At 37.3% G+C, this 21,609-nt stretch overlaps 3 protein-coding genes across 4 annotated transcripts; 1 reads left to right on the top strand and 2 right to left on the bottom strand.

Moving 5' to 3' along the window:
* Positions 1-491: 491 nt before the first annotated feature.
* Positions 492-1,253, top strand: LOC128263140 (uncharacterized). The gene is made up of 2 exons (XM_052997867.1): positions 492-799; positions 870-1,253. Exons 1-2 carry the CDS (start codon positions 590-592, stop codon positions 1,137-1,139), a joined length of 480 nt encoding a protein of 159 aa, XP_052853827.1. The 5' UTR covers positions 492-589; the 3' UTR covers positions 1,140-1,253.
* A 942-nt stretch (positions 1,254-2,195) lies between these two features.
* LOC128263143 (diuretic hormone class 2) lies at positions 2,196-21,167 on the bottom strand. 2 transcript variants are annotated; one of them, XM_052997870.1, is made up of 5 exons: positions 21,022-21,167; positions 20,859-20,933; positions 4,889-4,994; positions 4,048-4,173; positions 2,196-3,120 (listed from the first exon to the last, which is right to left on the bottom strand). In XM_052997870.1, exons 3-5 carry the CDS (start codon positions 4,978-4,980, stop codon positions 2,985-2,987), a joined length of 354 nt encoding a protein of 117 aa, XP_052853830.1. In that variant the 5' UTR covers positions 4,981-4,994; positions 20,859-20,933; positions 21,022-21,167; the 3' UTR covers positions 2,196-2,984. The 2 variants fall into 2 exon arrangements, with proteins under 2 accessions (XP_052853830.1, XP_052853829.1); XM_052997869.1 differs by having other exon boundaries at positions 4,886-4,994; positions 21,022-21,164.
* Positions 7,030-8,266, bottom strand: LOC128263139 (lysosomal aspartic protease). Its single transcript, XM_052997866.1, has one exon. The coding sequence runs from the start codon at positions 8,208-8,210 to the stop codon at positions 7,092-7,094; it is 1,119 nt and encodes a 372-aa protein (XP_052853826.1). The 5' UTR covers positions 8,211-8,266; the 3' UTR covers positions 7,030-7,091.
* Positions 21,168-21,609: the final 442 nt, after the last annotated feature.

Consider the following 21,609-nt stretch of genomic DNA (forward strand, 5'->3'; position numbering starts at 1 on the left):
ACAGGCCCAGGATTCTCAACCAGTAACTGGATCTCAGTTTGTCGCTACACAAGAATTTTCTGTTCCAATGCAGTTTTTCATTGACCCAACAACACTGACTTTTCTCCTAAAAAGGTAGGAACATAAAAAGAATTAATACTAAAATTTCACCTGACTTCAATTAGCTTCTTAGGTTTTGCCGGTTATAGATCATAAAAATGTAAAAATCTCTTAGAGCCGCCCATCCATTTAGATTTTTATCCCCAGTTGGAATTTTTTGAAATCGAATTCTTGTCTGAAAAAAATTACATTAATTTACTTACACTGTCAAATTCGTAATTTTAATACCTCTGAAAATGAAAACTATTAAAATGTTTCGTCCTATAATGTATAAAATTCTGCAGCAACATTTAGCACTTATACACTTCATCGATTTATGGCTGCTAAGCTTTGACAAGAAAAAATAAAGAGTGATAACGTATCTTTCGGCTTTATCTTTATTTAGGGTGACTACCCCAATCTTTATATATTTCAAAGCCAAAATGGAAAGTAAGCATTTTGCTCAAATCAGTTGCGTTTTAAGAGTGGTTAGCTACGGGCATTTTTTCAAATGAATCCGACAACTTGTTACTGCAAACACAGAAATGTGAATCCCCTGAAAATGAAATTTTCTCCATTCCTAAAGAATACAAACCGGTCTTTTAAATGCTCTTGTGAACACAGTGAAATCGAGAAACTAAAAAATGAGATGGCCCTGGTTAAAAAAAAATTGGATGAAGCCTATGTCACGATTGCTGAAATGGAATTCGAATTGGATAGTGTAAGAGTGCAAATAAATGCACAAATTTTAAAAATCATATATGTACATATCAACTATTGTTTGTGTATAGGTAGACTTACTGGCTCTCCAAAATCAGTGGCTACGCGAAGAACTAATGAAACTAAAGTCGGAGAAGGAGAGTGTTATTTCCAGGCAAGAGGAGGAGGATCCAGCTACTCGAAAAAATCGTCGCAGTTATCGGCAGCAAGTTTCTGCAGGAGTTCTGGAACCCCAACTTGAAAGTCCAACCCAAGTACAGCGATATGGACTCATTCTGCAACAACTTAAATCTAATTTGATATTCCAAGGGAATTCATTAACAACTTCTGAAACAACTTAAATATTATTTAATCTAATTTGATATTCAAAGTCGGAATTTATTAATCAAAAAGAAGAGAAACAAACTTTGGGAAGCCGAAGTTTAAATACCCTGGCAGCTATTGCAAAAATTACATTTTCTTTATAACAACTACATATATTAAGATTTATATACCTTAATTTTAATAAAAAAAAAACCTTAAGTCTAAAATAATGAATAATTACTATACCCATTTATATACAAAAATTGTAATTCCGAAACATTAAACCATTACCTTAAACCATTATCTCAAAGTAACTAGCGAAACTATAATTTTGATTTCACTTAATTTTAAAAATTAAAATGCCCTTTGAAAGGGTATAAAATTATGTTTAAGTATGCAATAAACCGTTTCCGAATTCATTTAAGACTGTTAACAATTTAAGCACAGCAAACAAATAATTCTCTGAATCACGGCACTCAAATAAACATTTTATTCGTTGTGCCATGTCAAAACATAACATAATTTTAGGCATTGCACAAATTCATTTAATATTATTTTACTCATTTCATGTTTAATTTATTTTAGTTTATTCTTATTCGAGTTTACTTTTTGGCATTTGGCTCTTTTATATTTGCACAACTTATTTGTTTCGTTTATGTGCCAACGCTTAATTATCATCTCTTATCGTATTTATTACCACATATCCAGCTCTGAATTAAATGTAGTGGCATTTATGGTACCTCGAAGTCCACTTATCTGCCTAGGAAACCATTCGATTGCCATGCATAAATCAGCCCACTCTAATTCGCCTGTAAATAAATAAAATCAATTGCATTTGCAGCTCGGCGTGTTTGTTTGTGTAAGCGATTTGTAATGCATTTGCAGCTCCCAAATGAATACATTTTATGAGCTCTGGAAATTAGATGGATGGAGCACAACCACCTGGGTCAAGTGTGCGATTATGCTTGGGTACGAGGAAAGATAAAAACCCATTTCTAAATTAAAGACTAAACCAACCACTAAAAGAGGTACATTTAAAGTAAAATTAAACGTTTGCTCAGCCCTGAACTCCCATTTAAAATCTTGAAAATATGTGAAGTTTCTCAAAATGTAGACTTTTATTTAATCGTGTCCCGACTCACGGTAAGTTATATGTTTGCAGCATTTTCCATAGACACAATAATTATTAAATAGAATTCCGTAAGTGTATATATATATATATATATATGTATATTTGTATCGCGATTTTTGTACGTGTGCTTTAATAATTCATATTTACAATACTTAAAAGTCGCAAGCGACTGTTCGGCTATTGATGAAATAAACTTTCAGTTTCGTTGGGGTTTTTATGGCTTCGTTTGGGGGCCAAAAGTGTGTTCATGTGTAGCTTTTATGTTTATGTAAGACATACCTAGTTAAAGATTTTTTGCGCGATTTTGCCTACACTTGAATATATATATTTAAGATATTTATTTAAATTTCTCCCTTCTCTTCTTAAGTAATTCTCTTTTTTGTTGGGTTAAGACGAGTAATTAGAACTGAGTTCAATCTGAGTTAGAAATTTTCATAAATAGTGTTCAACATTTTCTTTCGGAGCAACAGATTAACGTTTTTATTTGGGTGATCGCCTTCTTGGTATATATAATTTCGATATCTGTTAAATATTTATTTTTCATAATTCTGCAAAACACTTGTTAAGAAACATGCGATGAATACACGTGGACTGATCGGTAATAAATATATATGTACAATGAATAACAAACGATCTAACGTAATGCAAGTGAAAGCTCTAAAAAAGAGTCAAAGAATGGGTCAAGTTTAAATTGAGAAGTTTGACACTCGTCCTTAACGTCCACAGGATTCGGATTCACCCAGTCGACGACTTAGACATCGGTCTCCGATCGCCGCCTTCGACCGGGTCCGCCAGCGAAGTTGGCCGCAGCCAGACCCATGCGATGTTTCGCCTCCTGGGTTCCCGAGTAGCCTCGGGCCAAGCCAAAGTCCACGGTTCGCTTGGAGCTGAGAAACAATAAATTAATACAATTTCATAAAATTGGGTAAAATATACTGAGGAAAATTCAAAATTTATTTGTTTGTATCCCTAACTAAGAAAAAACTAATGTTTCTCATAAACTTAGTTCAGAAAATATGATTTAAGAAATTGATATAATTAATTGGCTTTTATGAAATGTGCTTTTCAAATCCTAATAAGAAAGGAAGTTTACTTTAGCAAGCAAAAGAATAAAGACTATTGCAGCTATATTGACTATATTCTATCTCAAGATATATATATGCTTAAAAAAATTATAACTTGATAAAAAATGGGTGCTTTTTCTTTATTTTAAAATTAATGTTTATTTAATTTAATATTTATAATAATAATAACAATAAGATATATTTAGTTATGTTTAAAAACAACAAAGTGTTTTATTACTTTCTTATAAATTTTCCAGTGATTGTGATGGTGTACTTCAAAATGATAAACTTTGTTAATGTTTCAAAGGTTATTGCTAGATCGACTGTGCTAATAATCCTGATCAAGATTATGTATGCTTAAATGATCGGAAACTTCTCCCCCACTGCGTTGCATATCATACTATTACGATTTTAAATCTTTATGTTCTGAGAACGATTTAAAGGTTATTTATGAACGAAAAAAAAAATGTTGTTAAATGGTAATATAATGGTAATAGTTGCAGGAGCAAGACTTTTTTTTTAAATTTTTACTTGTTTTTTTTTAGTTTTCAGATGGTATAACACTAAATTTCTTTTCTATTGTGTTATATTTAAGTTTTAAGCTTGGTCATAAAAATGTTGGTTTGAAATAATTTGAAGCTTACTTTATTTAAACTTCAAATATACATATTTTTGAAGGTTGCTTTACCTAGCTATCTTAATTAGACCCTTTAAAAATCAGTTTTAACTGGCTTTAATTTTCGTACTTACTTCTCCAGGTCGTTTCGAGCCCGTATGATGGTGCGTCCAAAGCGAGTCATCAGCTCCATGAGCAGGTCGTCGGGCACCTCCTCCAGCTCGTTATAGCCAGCGCCGTATCCGCCGCCATTGGATTGGCTATTTTGGAATCAGCGGAATGGAAAATTAGTGTTTGGCTCGTTGTGTTTTCGTGTTGTATTTATATATTTGGGCATTTGTGTGCCATGCGGCTAAACAGGATATCTAATTACTTTGGCTCTGTTAAATTTGACGTTCGACTGGCTTAAAATCTTCATTTGCATGGGAACCCAATTATTTGTTAATGCCCAAATGTTTGGGGCATTTTCCATTCGAGCAATTGCTAATTAGATGGGCAGGGCCAACGAATTTTTAATAGTTGCTTCGACGAAGGAAAATTGAGTTTTAAATTCCTTAAAACATTATCTATTTCTACTGCTCAAGTGAATGTCCCCTAGCATTATAATTTTTGGTAAACTTTTCTGTCTACGATTACATTTTATTAATTAAAATTTCTCGCTTGCCAGCAGTGAAGACTTTGGATGTGACTGAAAAAGACGCTGACACTCTAAAGTGTAAAAACTCATGTGAGCAGTATCCCCCCTCCGGAGCATATAAGTACATTTCCAACTCCTACATGGCCAAGACTGGCTCTGAACCAACATTGACTGGCACTCAGTGGGGTAATTGCTTTTGCACAAATATTTGTATTACACATTTTTTGGTTTTTGGCAGCCAAAAGTGCCGGAATTTAATTAGGCCATGTCTCTTTGTATGTGTTCAACCAAATTGGAAATGATATGGCTGAATGTGGGTGGGAATAGGGTACAACTACCTGGGCATTGGAGCTGCCTCGATGCTCGAGATGGCCAAAAAGCAGAAGAGCAGGAACGCCAAGGCGAGGCAAGCACATCGGTTTGTCATCATTGTGCGGCTGTCTCCTAAAAAAGATTAAAAAAATATATTTATTTAAAAAAATTAGAATTGAAACAAATTTGTTATTAAAATAAGCAAAAAAGCAGATTATCTTTAGTTATGGATTTGTTAACATATAAGAAGTGTTTCAATAACTATTTAAAGTTATTCTAATTTAAAGTATTTCAATTGTTGGTCTGCATGTAGTTTTTTAAAGTTATGCTTAAATCACATGCCTTATTATTATTTCTTTTTTTGAATATGAAAGCAAACATCCCAACTCTTAAGAGTATTTTAATTGTTGGTCTGTACTCTATATTTATGCAGTTTGTAGTTTAGTTTAGTTTGTAGTTTATAGCATGTAAGAAGTGTGTAAAACCACAATTTTATTTACTATTCTATTCTTATGCTTAAGCCACACATTGATTACAAAAGCAAACAAATCGACTCTTAAAATTTTTTTAATTGTTTGTCTGCGTGTATAAAGCAATTCTGTTCTAAAAATACTTTAATGTCATAAAGGACTTTAGTCCAAGCCAATTTTTCCAAGTGTTTGCATAAATATTAGACAAAGCCAAACGGTTTAGTGTTCTTGGGTCAACATCAATCAGACACAATTAAAAATCGATTGCGAGCGTTGAGTTGACACTCAGAACGGAAGTCGGGTGGCGTTGGCGACCAGGTTTTTCCATTAAGTGATTCATTAACTGCTCAACGAAGCAGTCCCAATCCCAGCCCCAAAGCCCCTATCTGGGCTAGCCTTCCTGTTTCCCGTTTTTCCTTTCCTGCTTCTGGAGTCCTCGTCTTCCCTGTCCATTGGTTGTCAGCAACTCATTTGCGTTGGCTACTAAATAGCAGTAGCAGTAGCAGAGCAATATGACCTGTTGTCCCAGTACGCAGAGGTAGGACCTCGACTTGTTGCATTGCTCAACTGCGCTTCCACTTCCTGTCATACGGCACACGGATACCCCCCTCGTCATCCTGCAGCTGCTCCCAAATGGTGTTGTCACTGTTGTGTTTGCAGTTGCAAACTATAGTCCTCTCTGACATCACACTGGCCACCCTCTGCCTCCCTGTTGCCCCAGAGACCTCTTGACACCCAGTGACACACATCATTGCCCGGGCAACAGGCTGGACAAATGAATTGGCTCTCCGAACTGATGGATTCTGTCATTGCCTTCAAAACACACCACCACCCCCAATCCCCCATGGCACCGCATCCTCCGTGGATCCGAGTCAACATTTGTCGCACTGCCGGCTGAGGATTTGCGGACTACCGGATAACACAGTTGGGTAAATGCCTCAGTTTAGTTAAGTGTCAATAAATCACAGCTTCATGATGGATGGGGCAGAGGAGTTTAGGAAAGTGATATGCTGTTAGATATAAAATTTAAATTTATGCTACAGCTAAAGTTCTTTCTGACAAGAGTAAATACTTAAAATATGTGAAATTTTTAGTTTTGATTTGAATCTAATCAAACTATGATATTGAAAGCAACATAGATATACGGGTTTTATTGACATTTTTACCAACGACATTTTCTGGGAATTATAGCTAGGCCTCAAAGTCCTATAACAAATAAATAACTTTCATTTTATCGTACAATTTTCATATTTAATCTAATTAAGAACAACACAATAGCAGTTAGATAGAGCATATCTAAATGATTAAAAAAACTTTTTTTTCATTCTTTTCTGTAAATAAATCGATGGTTTTATCAAATTATTCGATTTCGATTTTCACGAACAAATGTAAAGCTTCCTTTCCACTCGTTTTGAAGATCTTAAAAAGAAATAAAGTTATTTTATGAAGCTTTTAGATAACAATTTTAAAATTGATTCATTAGAAGTTATAGGCCTTGACTCTAAATTAAAATAAATTAAAAACCTACTTGCAAGCAAAATCAATAGCCCTGACTGTAATAAAAAACCCTCAAACAATTAAATCACAATTGTAAGTACCCCGGCTAACAAAGTCGTAAACAGATTAGATTGTTACACCCTCCAGCCTTGAGAAGGCTACCCACTTCAGTGGGTTCTTAGACATTTCAATGGCAAATGCAAGGTACTCGTTGCTTTATTGATCACTGAATCACAGAAACACTGAATCACTGGATCGTAACTTAGGCGACGGGGGCGAAGCCGATGCGGTTGTTGCCCAGATCGAACTCGGTGTAGTACTGGCCAATGAAGACGTCTCCCAGGATCCAGAAGTCGGTGCCCATGTACTCGAAGGCGGACATGCAGGTGCCCTCCGACTGGATGATGTAGGCCGACGGCTTCAGGGTGAAGTCAGTGCCGCCGATGTTGAAGGTGAGGTCCGGGAGGGAGCTGACGGTGGAGCAGTCCACATCGTTGTCCTCGCCCACGTTCAGGATCTCGGACAGGGTGTAGTAGGCGTCGTAGGGGGCCACGATCAGGGAGGTGCCAGTGTCGGCAATGGCCTGGCAGTCATCGCACAGCGAGTAGCCATCGATGGACGCTCCGGCCATGGTGAACTGCCAGTAGCCCTGCTCGGAGATGGGCACGTAGGTCAGGGCGCCGGAGTACAAGGAGGCGTCGGAGCCGCCGAAGATGAGCTCACCACCCTGGGCGGAGGTGCCATCGCGGGCCAGATAGAACGAGAACACGGAGCTGTCGACCAGTCCCTGGGCGACCATGTTGTAGAACACAGGAGCCACTCCATCGACTGCCAGGGCCTCGTAGGCCATGCCCAGGATGCCATCGAAGTTGGCGTCATTGAAGTTGGTGCCCGGCTCGTTGGTGGACTCGGCAAAGGTCTGGCTCTGGACCTGCAGGCCGTTCACGTCGACGGTATCGGTGGACAGGTAGCCGGTGAGGCTGCCAGTTCCGTACTGAATGGAGAAGCTCTCGCCGTTGGCCACATAGGTGGAGCTGTCGCTGGAGTCGTACTGGTTGTGGGTCAGACAGGCATCGCTCTGGCAGGTGTTCGAGGGCACCCACAGATTGGAGGAGCCCGAGTCGAACAGCACCTTGAAGCTCTGGGCCGGAGTGCCGATGGAAATGGCTCCGTAGTAGGCCATGTTCATCGAGTTGGACAGCTGCTCCTCGTCCACGCTGCGGACGGAGGGCAACTGGTACTTGGTGCGCAGGTACGACTTCTCGGCCAGGACATTCTGGCGCGTCTTCACGAAGTTCTGCTCCTTGAGGATCGGCACGCGGTGCAGCTCGGCACTGGCCAGAGCCACCAGCAGGGCTATCGCAGCAATGGACTTGATCATTCTCTTGGCTTCTTGGTTGTCTACTCGAGTTCGACTAACTGGTGATCCGAGGGACGGGTCTAATTTATAGCACTTGCCCGTCAATCACAGCCCAAATTGGCCAGTGATAAGATTTAGGAGCCACTGCTCTGACGCTGCCGCCAAACACTCCAAGTCTTGTGCGGTTTAAGTCAATAGGATCCTATCGAGCGATAATTATAATCTGGCTTATTACTATTTCAGGTGTATATGGGGCGATATTTTGGCTATCTATCTGAACGATAGCGCTATTCTCAAGAAGTGAATCCTACTATTCATATGCGCAGCTGGACTTTGTTTTGATTTGGCATTCGAGTGACTATGATCATGTAACCAATGCGATAATAAGAAGTGTCTCCTCATACTAATTTGTTAATATTATCAGTTCACTAAGCCCACAGATAAGTAAATGAAATGTAGATAACGGTAAGTAGTTTTTTTTGTTCAGGGAATAACCATATATTTGGGAAAATCATTAAAATCCACGGGGAATACGTCAACAATTTTATTATTCACTGACTGTTTGGCAAAAAATTTAATTTTTAATTTATTAAAATATTTAAAGACTGAGAAGTTAAAAACTAATGTATTTACATTTAAAATTTAATATTATTTCAAGGGTAAAATAGAACGAACAAATACTAGTTTCTAAGCGATGCGAGTTCTAAAAACATTTTAAGTTAAAATTTAATTTTAATAATTATTATTTCATGATCTTTTAAACGATTTTTTTCTCGTTAGAGATTATAATATATCCCATTTGGGGGATGATATATCTTAAGGGGCTTTAAAATATTTCCTAAATGTTGATTACCTAAGTAAATTGCTTTTCAATTGGTTAATTTAAAGAAACGTGGGAGCTTAATCGCCCTCAGCCACGAGGAAGCACATTCGTTCAAGCTCAAATGGCCACCAGAAATTCCCTTCCAATTAAATGGTTACACTTGAGCTTTTCCCTCAACAATTTGCTCGGTCATATAAAAATATATATTTCGTTTTCGCAGATAAAAGCAAATGCAGGTCCAGTCGTCATCATCTTCCTTTTATTAAGCTTAAGTCCTTATTGAAATCAGATTTAAAACCAAATAAAATGGCACTTCAATTGGCCAAGGCGGACAAAGGAGATTCATTTGTTCGATTGCGTTTTACTGCCAGCGCAGGGATTGTTTGCTCATGTGTTTGGGGCTGTGGGTAGTTGGTGGTGGGGGGATTGTTCCGAGTGGTCTTGTGTGGTGAGCCACAGGTTAATTGTGGTGCAGGGCATCCGCTTATCGCCGAGGGTTAGTTACACCCGGACATACAGCTGCGAAATGGAGGCGTCCACGGACGAGTGCGTTGCGCACTTTCGGCCCCAAATAAAGTAATCAACGGATTTCACGCACCGTCGGGCAATTTCGGCTACCATTCTGGCACTGGGCACACGGGGCGTATGATTACCGACGGAGACCGACTGTTTTTGTGGTGACATTTCATGTGCAATTATTAGGCTGCTCGTAGGCCATACGTATTCGACGGTCCTGGCAGTTTATCAATCATTTTTGATTTATGGGACAGTTGATTGTAGTCGGCAAATATACATAAATAAAGTATACGCCCGGGGTGACCGGCCAACTAACCGTACAACTCGGCGAAGTGTAAGCCCCACATGAATTTTGATTTATTTTTTATTTGCGTCCATCCCTGCGTGGTCAGGCCGGGCATAAAGGCTTAGTCCGAGATGCAAATAATATTTAACCAAAAATAATCAGCAAATATTTACCATTGGTAAATATTTAACGACGCACTGAGCAGGGAAGTGGACAAATAAACTGGTATCCCTTTCGGTCAGTGAGCATTTGCCTCTGGGTCACCGGCCTACATTAATAGTGGGCGAAAGGTTCCATCATGCAGCCCCGCCCACTCCGCCATTTTTTTCCGCCGATTGCATTTTCACAGCTTGCTTGATCTCCGATGCAGCCACTCGTAGTTTATGGGCCCCGGAGTCAGTCAAGTGCCAGGCGATTAATCAAGTTAAATATTGAAGTTTTAAAAGAAACACTTTGCCACGAGCTTTGAATTATAGCCATTTAAGAAGTGAAATTAAATATTTAATTTTTGATGCCCAATCAAGAGTATATATTGATGGAGAATAAATTCACATTTCTCAGTAGAATTAAATAATTTTAAAACCATAAACTGTATTTATTGCCTGTTATTATAGTTTTCTGGTGGATGAATAAATTGTGTCACTAAATGGTTTAATGGTATTTGCATTGTTGATGCTGGCTTGCTTGCAATGAAAGCTTAATTTCAATTGCTAGGATTTAAAAGCATTCTTTCTTTTTAATAGTAAAGCTTTAACACCATTTGCTAAAAGTAAGACTGAATATAAAAATTATTTGACGATTTTTACTTTATCTCCACGCATTCTTAGAATATTTAAACAAAACAAAATGTGATATTAAGTAAAAAATACAAAACCAAACGTATTTTTTCGTAAGCAGCTTATTGCATTGGGACATGCTCAAAGGACACTGTTAAAAATTGTCTTCCAAAGCCCCAAAATAAACATCCAAGCTCATTTTTATCTTGTTTAGACACTTCTTTGTTCAGACAGCTTTTACAAGCTACAAAAAAAGAACTACTCAACAATTTTGATGCTATCTCTTAACCAGCTAAACTGCCGAACATCAAAGAGATGTTCAGCAATCAGAATTTGATTGCATAATCTGGCATTAAAGAACCCGTCGAAAATAAACACATCCACCAACCGAAGTCAAACTTCCACGGACACAACATTCAAATCCCATCAACAGGAATCGGCCACAACTGTTTGGGCAGCTTTTGACCATGGTCGTGGCTAACCCAAATCAAGTGTAGCGCCCAGTCAGCACGGGACAGGCATTTGGCTAACGAGATCCTTGACTCAGAGTCCCCATCTGCCTCACCTTGGCCAAGTGGCGATGCTTAGCCAACTGGCCAGGGACGAAAAGGTGGAAAGTGGAAGGTGGAAGGAGGTGGCCAATGGGAAATGGGAAATGGGAGCTCGGAGGTGGGTGCAGCCGGGACAAAAGTGTAACACGAGAGTCAGACATTGAAATTGCATTGCGTTGATTATGGCCAACACAACAAGACACACTCACACTCACAACCCAAACCCCAAACCCGAAACCCCCGGCTTTTGTGAGTCGTTGGGTGGCCCGCTGCGTTGGTAACTGGAAACGTACTTATGATTGGAGGGCGGGGCTGGCAGGGTGCGATCTGGGCACACGACTTGGCAAATTGAATTTGGGTCATTCAATCCCAATGCCAGGGCTAAGAATTCTAGACCACTTCCTCAGCATCAACAATCAAGAATGCTTCCACGTGCTTTAATCCCCATACCCAGCATTTAGTGACTTGGGCAGGGTATATTGGACGAGCAGATTTCTCAACCATTTCTTCTAAATGAAAAACAAAAAAAAAATATTAAATACAAGAAAAAAAACCAGCAATAATGTAGTAGAACCAATACAAATATTTCCGGACTGATACTTATTAGTTAAACTGTCAATAAAGCTATATAAAAAAAATTGAGTTAATTTTACATTTCATAAAAATGATTTGTATTGGTTTCAATTGACCTCCAAATAAATACATAAATCGAATTATTAATTATTAATATTATTTTAAAAACTTTAGCCAGATTGTTTTAGTCCTGCTTAAATTTTGATACACTGTTAGAAGATGCTACCAATATAAATTGAACGTTACCAAAAAGTAAGGTAAAAAGCTGTTAAAGCCTTCCATACAAATTATGAAATAAAATTTAAATAAAATTAACGTTTTGAAAACCATTCCCTTTTAAAATGACCTTTAACCATTATTTAATTAGTGCAACATTTATTCCATTATCGTTGTCATTTGTAAATAAATAAATTCTACGTAATTTAGCAAAGCCAGGTAAAGGAAAGCAAAATAATTAGGGGAAATTATTGCGACGACAGCCACTTTTAGTTGCATTAAATTTTCATATACCAAATGAAAATTGCGTATACGCATGGAAGGGGGTGGCTTCTCGGTGGGGGGAAACTGGAGGATGGGGGTAAGGGATAGGGGAAAGGGGAGAGGGAAAAGAAAACCTCTCCCGCCGCGTTGTAATTGGATGCTTATTGAATTAGTGACAAAGTCGGAGGATTCTGCGGTGTCCGTGCTTCTGGGAGCCCACGAACACCGCTGGGTTCCTGGCTGCCATTTTAGATGTTCATCAAATTATTCCGTTTGTCAAATTAAGCAAACAAGGCCCACACAGCCGGAGACAGAAGATTGATTTGGATTTGTGTTGGCAGACATTTGATTTGCCCCGATTCGGATGAGCGTGTCCTGCATATCCTTGCGGCTCGCTTTGTGTACGGATACGATGCCATCTTAACTGATTACTTGGCAAAGCCACCAGGCATAAGTCGGCTAAATGTCCGCAAAACAGGTGAGGCCACTATTTCTTGCCTTTTCCTTTTCCGCCTAATGGAAACTCCTGTTAAGCTTGCACTTAACTAGCCAAAGACACAGTCAGAAATGGGTTTTCCCACCTACGAATTACAAACTAAAAGCTAACAAGTTCGAAACTTTGAACTCCTGCTATCACTTGGAATCTGGCGAAAATCTTGGAGATACCAACAAGTCACAGCCCCGAAAACTTGAAGTGTCAAATATAATATCTGCAGGCAAACAGTTAATGCCAATCAATCAAGGCAATAATCTTGAACCGATTAGATTGGCTATGACTTAAATTTAGTTAAGCTGGTTATGGCCACGCTTACTAACACTTTATAGCACGCGACGTCAGCACTTGATTCTCAACAATAACTCTTTAATATAATTATATATTTAAGTATTTAAAGAGTATTTTTGTGAGGTGATAAAATTCTAAGAGACATCAAAAGTGCTTTTAGAAGAGTTTCTATTTTAAAAGATGACTCGAATTACTTAAATCAATCACATTTTAATACAAGTTATATTTAGTAATATTTATATAGAGTTTTTGTAAGGCAATCAAATTCTAAGAAACATTTATGGGCAATATTTAAGGTTTATTACAAACCATCATTACATTCGTATATATTGTCCCCGCAAAATTAATATAGCTACTAAAGAGAGTTCAAAGCACTGAGTGTTAGTCTTTTTACGGCTCATAAAATAATTATCCTTCACACACACTCGCCTAAAAGGTCACGTCAGAAAACACTAGTAATTATAATTGTTTAACCTATAATGGTTATGTACCATTAACAAAAAAAATACTCAAAGAAAACTTTCGTGTGTTCCTCATGGGGGCTAAACTTTGGTTCAAAGTTTTCTTGGTCCCTGTGTAAGGGACATGGAGCAGAGACATCCTCGATGCGCCTGTTGTGGATAACCGAGCATTTCTCGGATGCCGAAAACAAGGTAAAAATTGTTGACCCAGCAGGGAACGCGGGGAATGAAGAAAGGGCCTCCTTTGCCGCACATAAAGACAATGAGGTGGAAAAGGCGAACGGAAGGTGGGTCAAAGGTGAGGAGATCCGGGGCGGGAGCATTTAACTTGCGGAGGCTAAAAGCATTGCCCGCCACAACCGACAGGATAACATCCTCCTGGGAGTTGCCACGCGAGTTGGGTTTCTTTCGAGACCGACTTTCACTACGTGAATGGGGTTGACGATGTGGATGAGGCGGATGAGGCGGTATCAGATTCAGGGGCGGCTTGGGGCACGGCAAGGAATCTCCACTTGGGCCCGGCACTCTTTACATTTACTTAAAAATTCATTGCGGCCCAAGGAATTCTTTTATTTTTGTTACGTCCCGCCCTTGAATCCTTAAAATTGATGAAAAATTATGCCGAAAATGTTGGCAACAGATTAAAATAATTGCACTCAACTAGAGCAAAGTTACGGATGGTTCTTGAGTTGGGGTCGGTTGGGGCTTTCGGCTTGGATTTTGCGGTTGGTTAACACCGAACAAGCCACAAATTATGCCGGCAACAGGTTTGATGCCAAATGGGAATTTGGTGTTAGGCAAATGTTTTTATTCTTTTATATATATTTCTGTATGCAAACTGTGGGAATTTGTGAATTAGCCTCCGGTGATTCGGAATTGTTGCGTTTTGCTTGCCGCAATTCGATCCAATGTTTTGTTCTTTGATGAGTTTTCGTTTTTTGGTCTGGCCAATGGTTTTAAATGCCAGAGAAAAGAAAGGATGTCCCCAGAGTTTGGCTAGCCATATATTTTAAATTGTTTATTTATGTCTGCTCATGATTATTAAACAATAAAATCTCTTATGATGATAAGAAAGTCGTGACCAAAAATATAAAAATTATAAAATTGCTTAATTTTAATAAATGTTTTAGATATATATGCCAAAAAAAAAGGAATCTGAATGGGTTTTTAATCAGAAAAAGCACAATATATGTTGAGGCAGGATGATATTTGTAATAATTAAATAGTAAACACCTTTCTAGCAACATATGACATAGTCGTAAGAAACCAATGTCTTTTTAAATATAGCTATTATTTATTGTTTTCCCGTTAAAGAAATGGATTTTCCAAAAGTTTCAAAACAAAGTATTTTTTTTAAATAGTTTTATTTTGAAAAGCGTCCGTCCGTACAACGCTTTAATAACAAACATATAACATTTCTTATTACCATTTTCATTAATTTTTTTTTATAAAACTAACATTTAAACAAAATCAACTCGTTTTATTTGATTATAAAATTTGTAAACACTTCTTTTTAAGTATTTAAATATTTTATTTGCTTGTATTATTTGTTTTTTAATACCATTCATTATACCAAGCATAACATATTTCGTTTTTTCTATTTTTAGTTTTTTTTTAATAATAAGGACAAGCAATCAGAGTAAAATCTACATTTGCCTGCTTTAGAAAAAAGTTCTTGTAAACATTTTGTGGGGTTTTTATTGCCAGTTTCTGAGGAAAAGAATGGCAAGGGAAGATCTTTTAAAAAAAGATGAACTCTGAAACAAGGGAACTTTGAGAATTCTTTTCGCACTTTGAAAAGTTGCAGCACATAGGGGCCACGTAGCTCATGTGATGAAAAGGGCCACAAGCCAACTGCGTCACCGGAGTGGCAAAATATTCAAATGAAACGAAGACCACCAACTATGCCGAGGGGAATCGCACAGAAGGAAATGCGAAATTGTGAGTGAGTGAGTGGAAAACGGAAAACGGAAAACTTGTGGCGAAGTTTGGCTAAATACTTTGGCAAAGCCAGTTGGTTGTGGAGCCGAGCGTATTGCGGGCCATCCACAAAACCCAAATCCAAATCCCCGGTGCCGTCATCATGTGCACCAGTTGGCGACGTATCGATGTCGGTGGCGTTGCTCCAGCCACTCTGTCACTTTCGCTTGATTGCATTGTCAGGTCGGTAGAACCCCTCTAAAACAATCCACAAAAGCATATGCCACCCCGCCCCAAAGTATTATGCAACCCACAACTCAGCCACTCTAGTTGCTGGCTGATAAACTACCAGTCGCAATGACGTTTGTTTGTTTGTTTATGTTTTTTGAGCATTGTTGTCAAAACTTTCGCTCAACACAAGCACAGAGAACACTGCCACCACGTTTGCCCCACTCGATTGGTCGTATTTTGCATTGAATTTCTGTTTGCCAGTTGCAAAATGTAAATGTTTCTACTCGATAACACAAGACTTTACTACACATTGTGATATTTACCCCAGTCGTTCAAGTATCTTTAATTGCCTTTGGTGTGGCACGATTCGAGCTCTGCCAATTTCCAAATCTTGAAGGTTTAATTCCCTTGAAAAGGGCAAATTGAGCCGGAAAAGCAAACATTAAAATGCACACATCTGAGCCTCGAGAACTGGGTCTGCTTAAGTTCCTGTTAAAGCCTGTTTCGGGCATTGTATTCATTGAGGTAATAAATTTTATTTACTTTTTCTTATTAAACCAAATATTTTGTTCCTTTCGTTTGTGAACGTAACGCCGCAACACAAACCATTAGCATAATGAACTTTTCATCGCTTCCCATCCTCAAAGCTTAATTCATACATACTTGTATCCGCGTAAAGACATTTCATTGGACCGCTGCTCGTTGAATATTCGGCTTTTCTCTCCTTTTGCAGGGCCAGCTGAGCTGGCGAAGAGTATTTAATTTAAATGCCGACCATAAACGTTCAAATATTTTTTAAAGCGAATTTATTACAAAATGCTGACATTGTCATACAAACAATTCAAAAAAAATTGAGGGACGAAAGCAAACACACATAAAACCCATCGCCAAAGCATGTCTTCGAACAAAACAGGAGACGGATGGGGTTTTTTTGGGGGGTCGAATGCATGTCTTATCACCGTGGAATGGTATTTGGATTCACGTGGCAGCAGGAGCCCAGAGCTCAGAGCCCAAGGAATGCTTAAAGGAAAATGCAACATAAAATACTTTTTAAATGTGAATAAATATTTGGCAGCAGAATGGGGAAATACCATCAAAGTGTTGCTCGGGGATCGGAGGGCGGCGGGATGGTTGAGTTTATGGCGTTGCAAATGGAAATGGAGAGTGAAAATTTATATGTTAGGAGGTTAACATTTTGCATGACCAAATTTATCCTCGACGATGGCGTAATCAGCTTCGATGAATCAAATGAGGTGAACAACTACCTGCAGGGAATCTTTAATATTGGTTGCGAAATCGGAGGTAAACTAGCTCAAATAAAAAAGGAAAAACTTAAATAAATCTGTTTGATCAATTGGTTCTTAACTTAAGGTAGGTCTAAGATTGTGAAACTTAAAGTGCAGAGTGAATTTAGTTTTAAATAGCCAAATAAAAATATTAATCTGGAATTACTAACGCTTCTATATAGAAAGCTTTAAAAATATATTTTAATGGATGGACATATAAAAAAATATTATTATAAAATATATATAACCAAAAAAAAACGGGAAGTTTATATACCCTTGCATACTACAAAAATAAAAAAACATCTTTTAAACATGTAAATTTCGAATAATATGAGAACCCATCAAAACCCATTGAAGCTTTGATGATTTTTACCCCAATTGTTCGAATTGAATCTGACTTATTAATATATTTATGTATCCAAAAGAAATACAAACAAAAATTGAAAATTAAAAAAGTTTATTTTAATCAGGGGCCTGTTAATTGTAAAATGGCTTTTAATTCTCGATGCATCGCTTTAATCAAGACATGAAAAATGCGCGTTCCTATAATACATTCTCAAAATATAACTGATAACTTGATACTCTTAAGCTAACCTTAATTACACAAAAAGGTACTGTACAAATTATATACTCAATTTATTACAAACTTTTAATAAAGAGTTTATTTGCACTCACCATATCTCGACAGAAGCCAAAAGTCAGATAAAGTGACTCTACTCCCCTGGTATTTTGAGCGTTTATGAATTCATAAACTCGCCTAATTAGAGACGTAAACATTTTTGGTCTGAGAATCGTGCCCAATTAAATTCATACAGAGTTCGTTTAGGGGATTATAAAACTGAAATATGATGTACTTTCGTACTTCTTGTAATAAGAATGCAATAAATGGGGAAATGAGCCTGGAAACGGGCAGAATCTAAAGTTCCTTGAATTTAAAACAGAGAGCAAACAGGACTCGTTCAAATGGCGAGCGTGGCAAGCATCCAAATTTCATTTGCAATTGTCCCCACTTTGTTTGCATTGTCATTGCCATGGGGCGTGTTAATTTTCGGTGGGGATTCCCCTCGATTTCAGTGATTAGCCTGCACATGTGAGAAGGTCCAAAGTTTCGGAGCTTCCAGTAAACACTGGCTAAACAATTTAATTAATAAAAATATGCAAATTTAATTAGAAACAGCAGTCCAAGAAGAGGTTCCCGCTCCGGAGCTTGTTAGAAAACATTTCAGCCCGAAAGTTGCTCTTAGCTTCGTCTATGTATTTTAAGGTTTAAGCCCCTTTTTTGCCAGGCTCAAGTGAATTTTTAAAGACATTCGCTTAAGCATTTTTTAATTGTTGCCCAGTTGCGGTAAACTCCTTTATTCCTACACGAATTCATTAAGTATGAAAAGTTTCCGCATCTTAGACCCAAAGATAAAATAAAAAGAGCGGCAAAGAAATTGAAATCCCTAAACCCAAATCATCTGCCCTTTTACGGCACGCGTCTCCTGTGTCTTTTCTGTTGCGTGCTATTCCGTTTTGTAAATTTAAAGAAAACAAGAATTGTCCTCAAATTGTCACAGTCGAGAGCATTTCACAAACAACCGCAGGGCAGGGCAGGGCAGGGCATACAAATAAGTAGTTTCCCACGCCTCCCATTTCATTCAAAGCACCTGAGCGGGAGAATTGAATTTCCCAGACATTGCGTTTTGCGCAAGAAAGTAGGCAACATAAAATGATCGAAGAGGGTGTGAGAACAGTGGATATGGATAAACCTTTATTTTTGAGGGAAAACATTCGCTCAGAAACATAGACCTGCATCAAATCAATTTATGAATTCTTGTTTAAATATCCCAATCCCTACATTAATTACAACAATTTAAGTCAGGTTCAACGCTATTATTTTCTGGTATTCTTTTATCTTTTTTTTGGAAAAGCTGTTTTAAAAAATAGCTTTTATAAAACTTTTAATTCTTGTTTCCTTGTTTCCTTGCTTTTAAAAATAAAAATTAAAAACCCCATTTAAAAAGCGAAACGAAAAGATCACACACAGTTTTGCAACCACATATTACATTGAATAAAACTATAAACTTCTATAAAACAAGTGCTTAATCCCTATGAGCTAATAGAAATACAAACCAATTTTAAGAGCAAACCAAATAAAAGACAGCAAAAATCAGATGAGAAGTTACAATCCCTCAATCAAAGTAATAAAAAACTTAATCCGCCTTTTTTTGTAATTTTGTCCGCAAAACTTAAACTTCAATTTCAGCATTGACATGTAAATGCGTGTAAAAAACGAAAGGATTAGAATCATTTGTATGAAATGTGTGACACTGTGCAAAACCATCTCACGTTTACTCCTGCCGCAGCTAAGCGGCTTTTGCGATGCACCACACTTAAATTCATTTTTAATTTCATCATTTTTCAATTATTCCTGTTTTTTTTATCTACCTGATAGATGGTCATCAACTTAATGCGTACGAAAATGAAATTGAAATTCTTATTCATAAAAAACTGAAATTAAAGTTGTGCTTTACCAGAAATTCCATGGAATTTTCGTTAAGTTTTTGGGGGAAACCAAGTCATTCGAATCACTGAATAAATGAGCAATTTCCGGGAAGTTTGAGCGCCAACTGTTGTTATTAATACAGAAAATTTTAATTTCAACTGCCGAACTTTAAGATCATAAGGCTAAGATGAAGAAGTTGAAGCTGAAGTTTAAGCAATTTTAGTTGGTAAAAGCTAAAAGCGAGTTGAGCTTTCCGTAAAATCATAAAACTATAAGGGTGCTCTAATATGAGAGCAAAGTAAAGCTTAAATGATTGCGATAATCCAAAGGACTTACTTGGCCCAGGCCAAGAGGTAATAAAGCCAAGGGGCCAACTTCAATTTTGCAGCATAAAATAAAGATTTTCCCAGATACAAGAGGAAAAAGGTCGCTAGGCCAAAGCCAAACCAGCCAGCAAGGACAAAGGGGAAGCAACAAATGTCCTGGGCTCAACACACATCATCGGAGGACCGTCGCAGAGGTCTTGGGTTCCATGTTGACTTTATGGCTTAGGCCACTGAGAAGCAATTTCTAAAAGGCCAGGGCATTTGCTGAATTATAAACATATGAAATTTTGAGCCATAAAATCATAATTAAGTGGAAGTCGGAAAGAATTGTCTTACACGAGCCTATTCAAGGATTTCCCTCAAATCTTTGATTGAAATTGTTCTTAGTATACAGTAAAAAAAACTATGAAATTGAATCATTTAATAGTAAACTGATATCATTTCGTTAAATTTATTTTTATTTTACACACTGTTTACCTAACTTTTTAAATTGTAAAGCAAAATGAATTCCTAATTCTTAAAGGAAAAAATAGGCTTGTTCGTTATTAATTTTTAGATCCTATTATTAAATATAGGTAATTTCATTTTCCCGACGGCAAACAATATGAGTTTTGCAAACTACTAAATTAATAGTTCCTATGAATATCCTGTAATGAATATCCAAGGCTTAAATATAAACCTTTTAAAATAACAGGGATTTAATTTATATTTTAGTAAGTTATTTATTAAGACATTGAATATTCTTTTTTATATTTTTATGTAAACTCCTGATTATGAAATTAAAGTAACTATTTCTGTTGTTGCTGTTACATCTTTATAAAAAAAATATTTAATTTTAAATTTTTTAATTTTTGATTTTACATTAGTATTTTTTAAGGTAATTGCTTGTACTTAAATTTGTATGTTGTATATGTTTGTACATAAACATAAAATGCATAAATTTTTCTTTAGCTTTAAACAACAAATGTATATTTTAATTTCTTTGGTTTGAATTTCAATATAATCTAGTTTTAAATGTTCTATCTAAAATTATACCTTTTAAATATATCTATCGCACGTGTTTGGTTTTTTTAATTTTCCTAGTAGTATAAGCATTTTTAAAATATTTGGCTAAACATTTTAAATTACCGCAATAAAACAGAATTTTAAAATTTAGTATTTCACTCACCTCTTTTTACGTATACACACAACACTTTAATTTAATGTCTGTTGAAATTTCGAGTATATTTTAGAATTGGTTCCACTGCAAAACACAAAAACAAAGTTCAAAAACGTTGCGAAACGGTTGTATAAAATTTTGAAAAGTTTTTTGGATCTGGACTGATATTAACCGTTACTGCTGCTGACTGCACCGCTTTGAGACTGAACTGAAACGCAAGTGAAAATCGGCAGCCAAGGAGACCGCGATTTATACGAGTCGAGGATACGAAAGATTTCAACGCGTTCAGGTGGCACCCGAGTGCGAATCCCGACGTTCGCCATCCGAACCGAAGTTGGCCGCCCACAATGTGATGATGGTTGGTCGGGATTTTGCGCAGTCATGGGGCGTCGGTGGGTGGGTGGTGGCGGCCACTAGTCGTATACGCAACACGTGGCAAAAGGGCAACGGCAACGGCAACGGCAACGGCAACCAGTTGGATACGCAAGTACCGCCAATATCAGTTTATTAATCATCTATTACGCACAATTATCAAAGTGTTTATCGAGCCATTGTCCATCGATCATGCTATCTGCATCTAGTCTAATCAGCATCTGATTGTTTTCAATTAGTGGCTCAGCTCCGGCAGCTGTCAGCCGTCAAACCCACTATAAATCCCACCAATATATCAGATTATTAATAATTCTTTGCGCATTATCTCATAATTGGCATTACATAATATATCTCTCGCCGTTCGATGGAACCGCTTTGACTTATCAGT

The sequence above is a fragment of the Drosophila gunungcola genome, unplaced genomic scaffold, assembly GCF_025200985.1.
Source record: "Drosophila gunungcola strain Sukarami unplaced genomic scaffold, Dgunungcola_SK_2 000001F, whole genome shotgun sequence".
Lineage (NCBI taxonomy): Eukaryota > Metazoa > Arthropoda > Insecta > Diptera > Drosophilidae > Drosophila > Drosophila gunungcola.

Bases quoted from the DNA above. Each gene is read 5' to 3' on its own strand.
- LOC128263140 (XM_052997867.1), top strand. From the start codon at position 590: ATGAATCCGACAACTTGTTACTGCAAACACAGAAATGTGAATCCCCTG. The intron at 800-869 runs GTAAGAGTGCAA...GTTTGTGTATAG, and splicing joins TGGAATTCGAATTGGATAGT to GTAGACTTACTGGCTCTCCA.
- LOC128263143 (XM_052997869.1), bottom strand. From the start codon at position 4,980: ATGATGACAAACCGATGTGCTTGCCTCGCCTTGGCGTTCCTGCTCTTC. The intron at 4,174-4,885 runs GTTGTACCCTAT...ATTCCAAAATAG, and splicing joins GCAGCTCCAATGCCCAGGTA to CCAATCCAATGGCGGCGGAT. The intron at 3,121-4,047 runs GTAAGTACGAAA...ATTGTTTCTCAG, and splicing joins GCTCGAAACGACCTGGAGAA to CTCCAAGCGAACCGTGGACT.
- LOC128263139 (XM_052997866.1), bottom strand. From the start codon at position 8,210: ATGATCAAGTCCATTGCTGCGATAGCCCTGCTGGTGGCTCTGGCCAGT.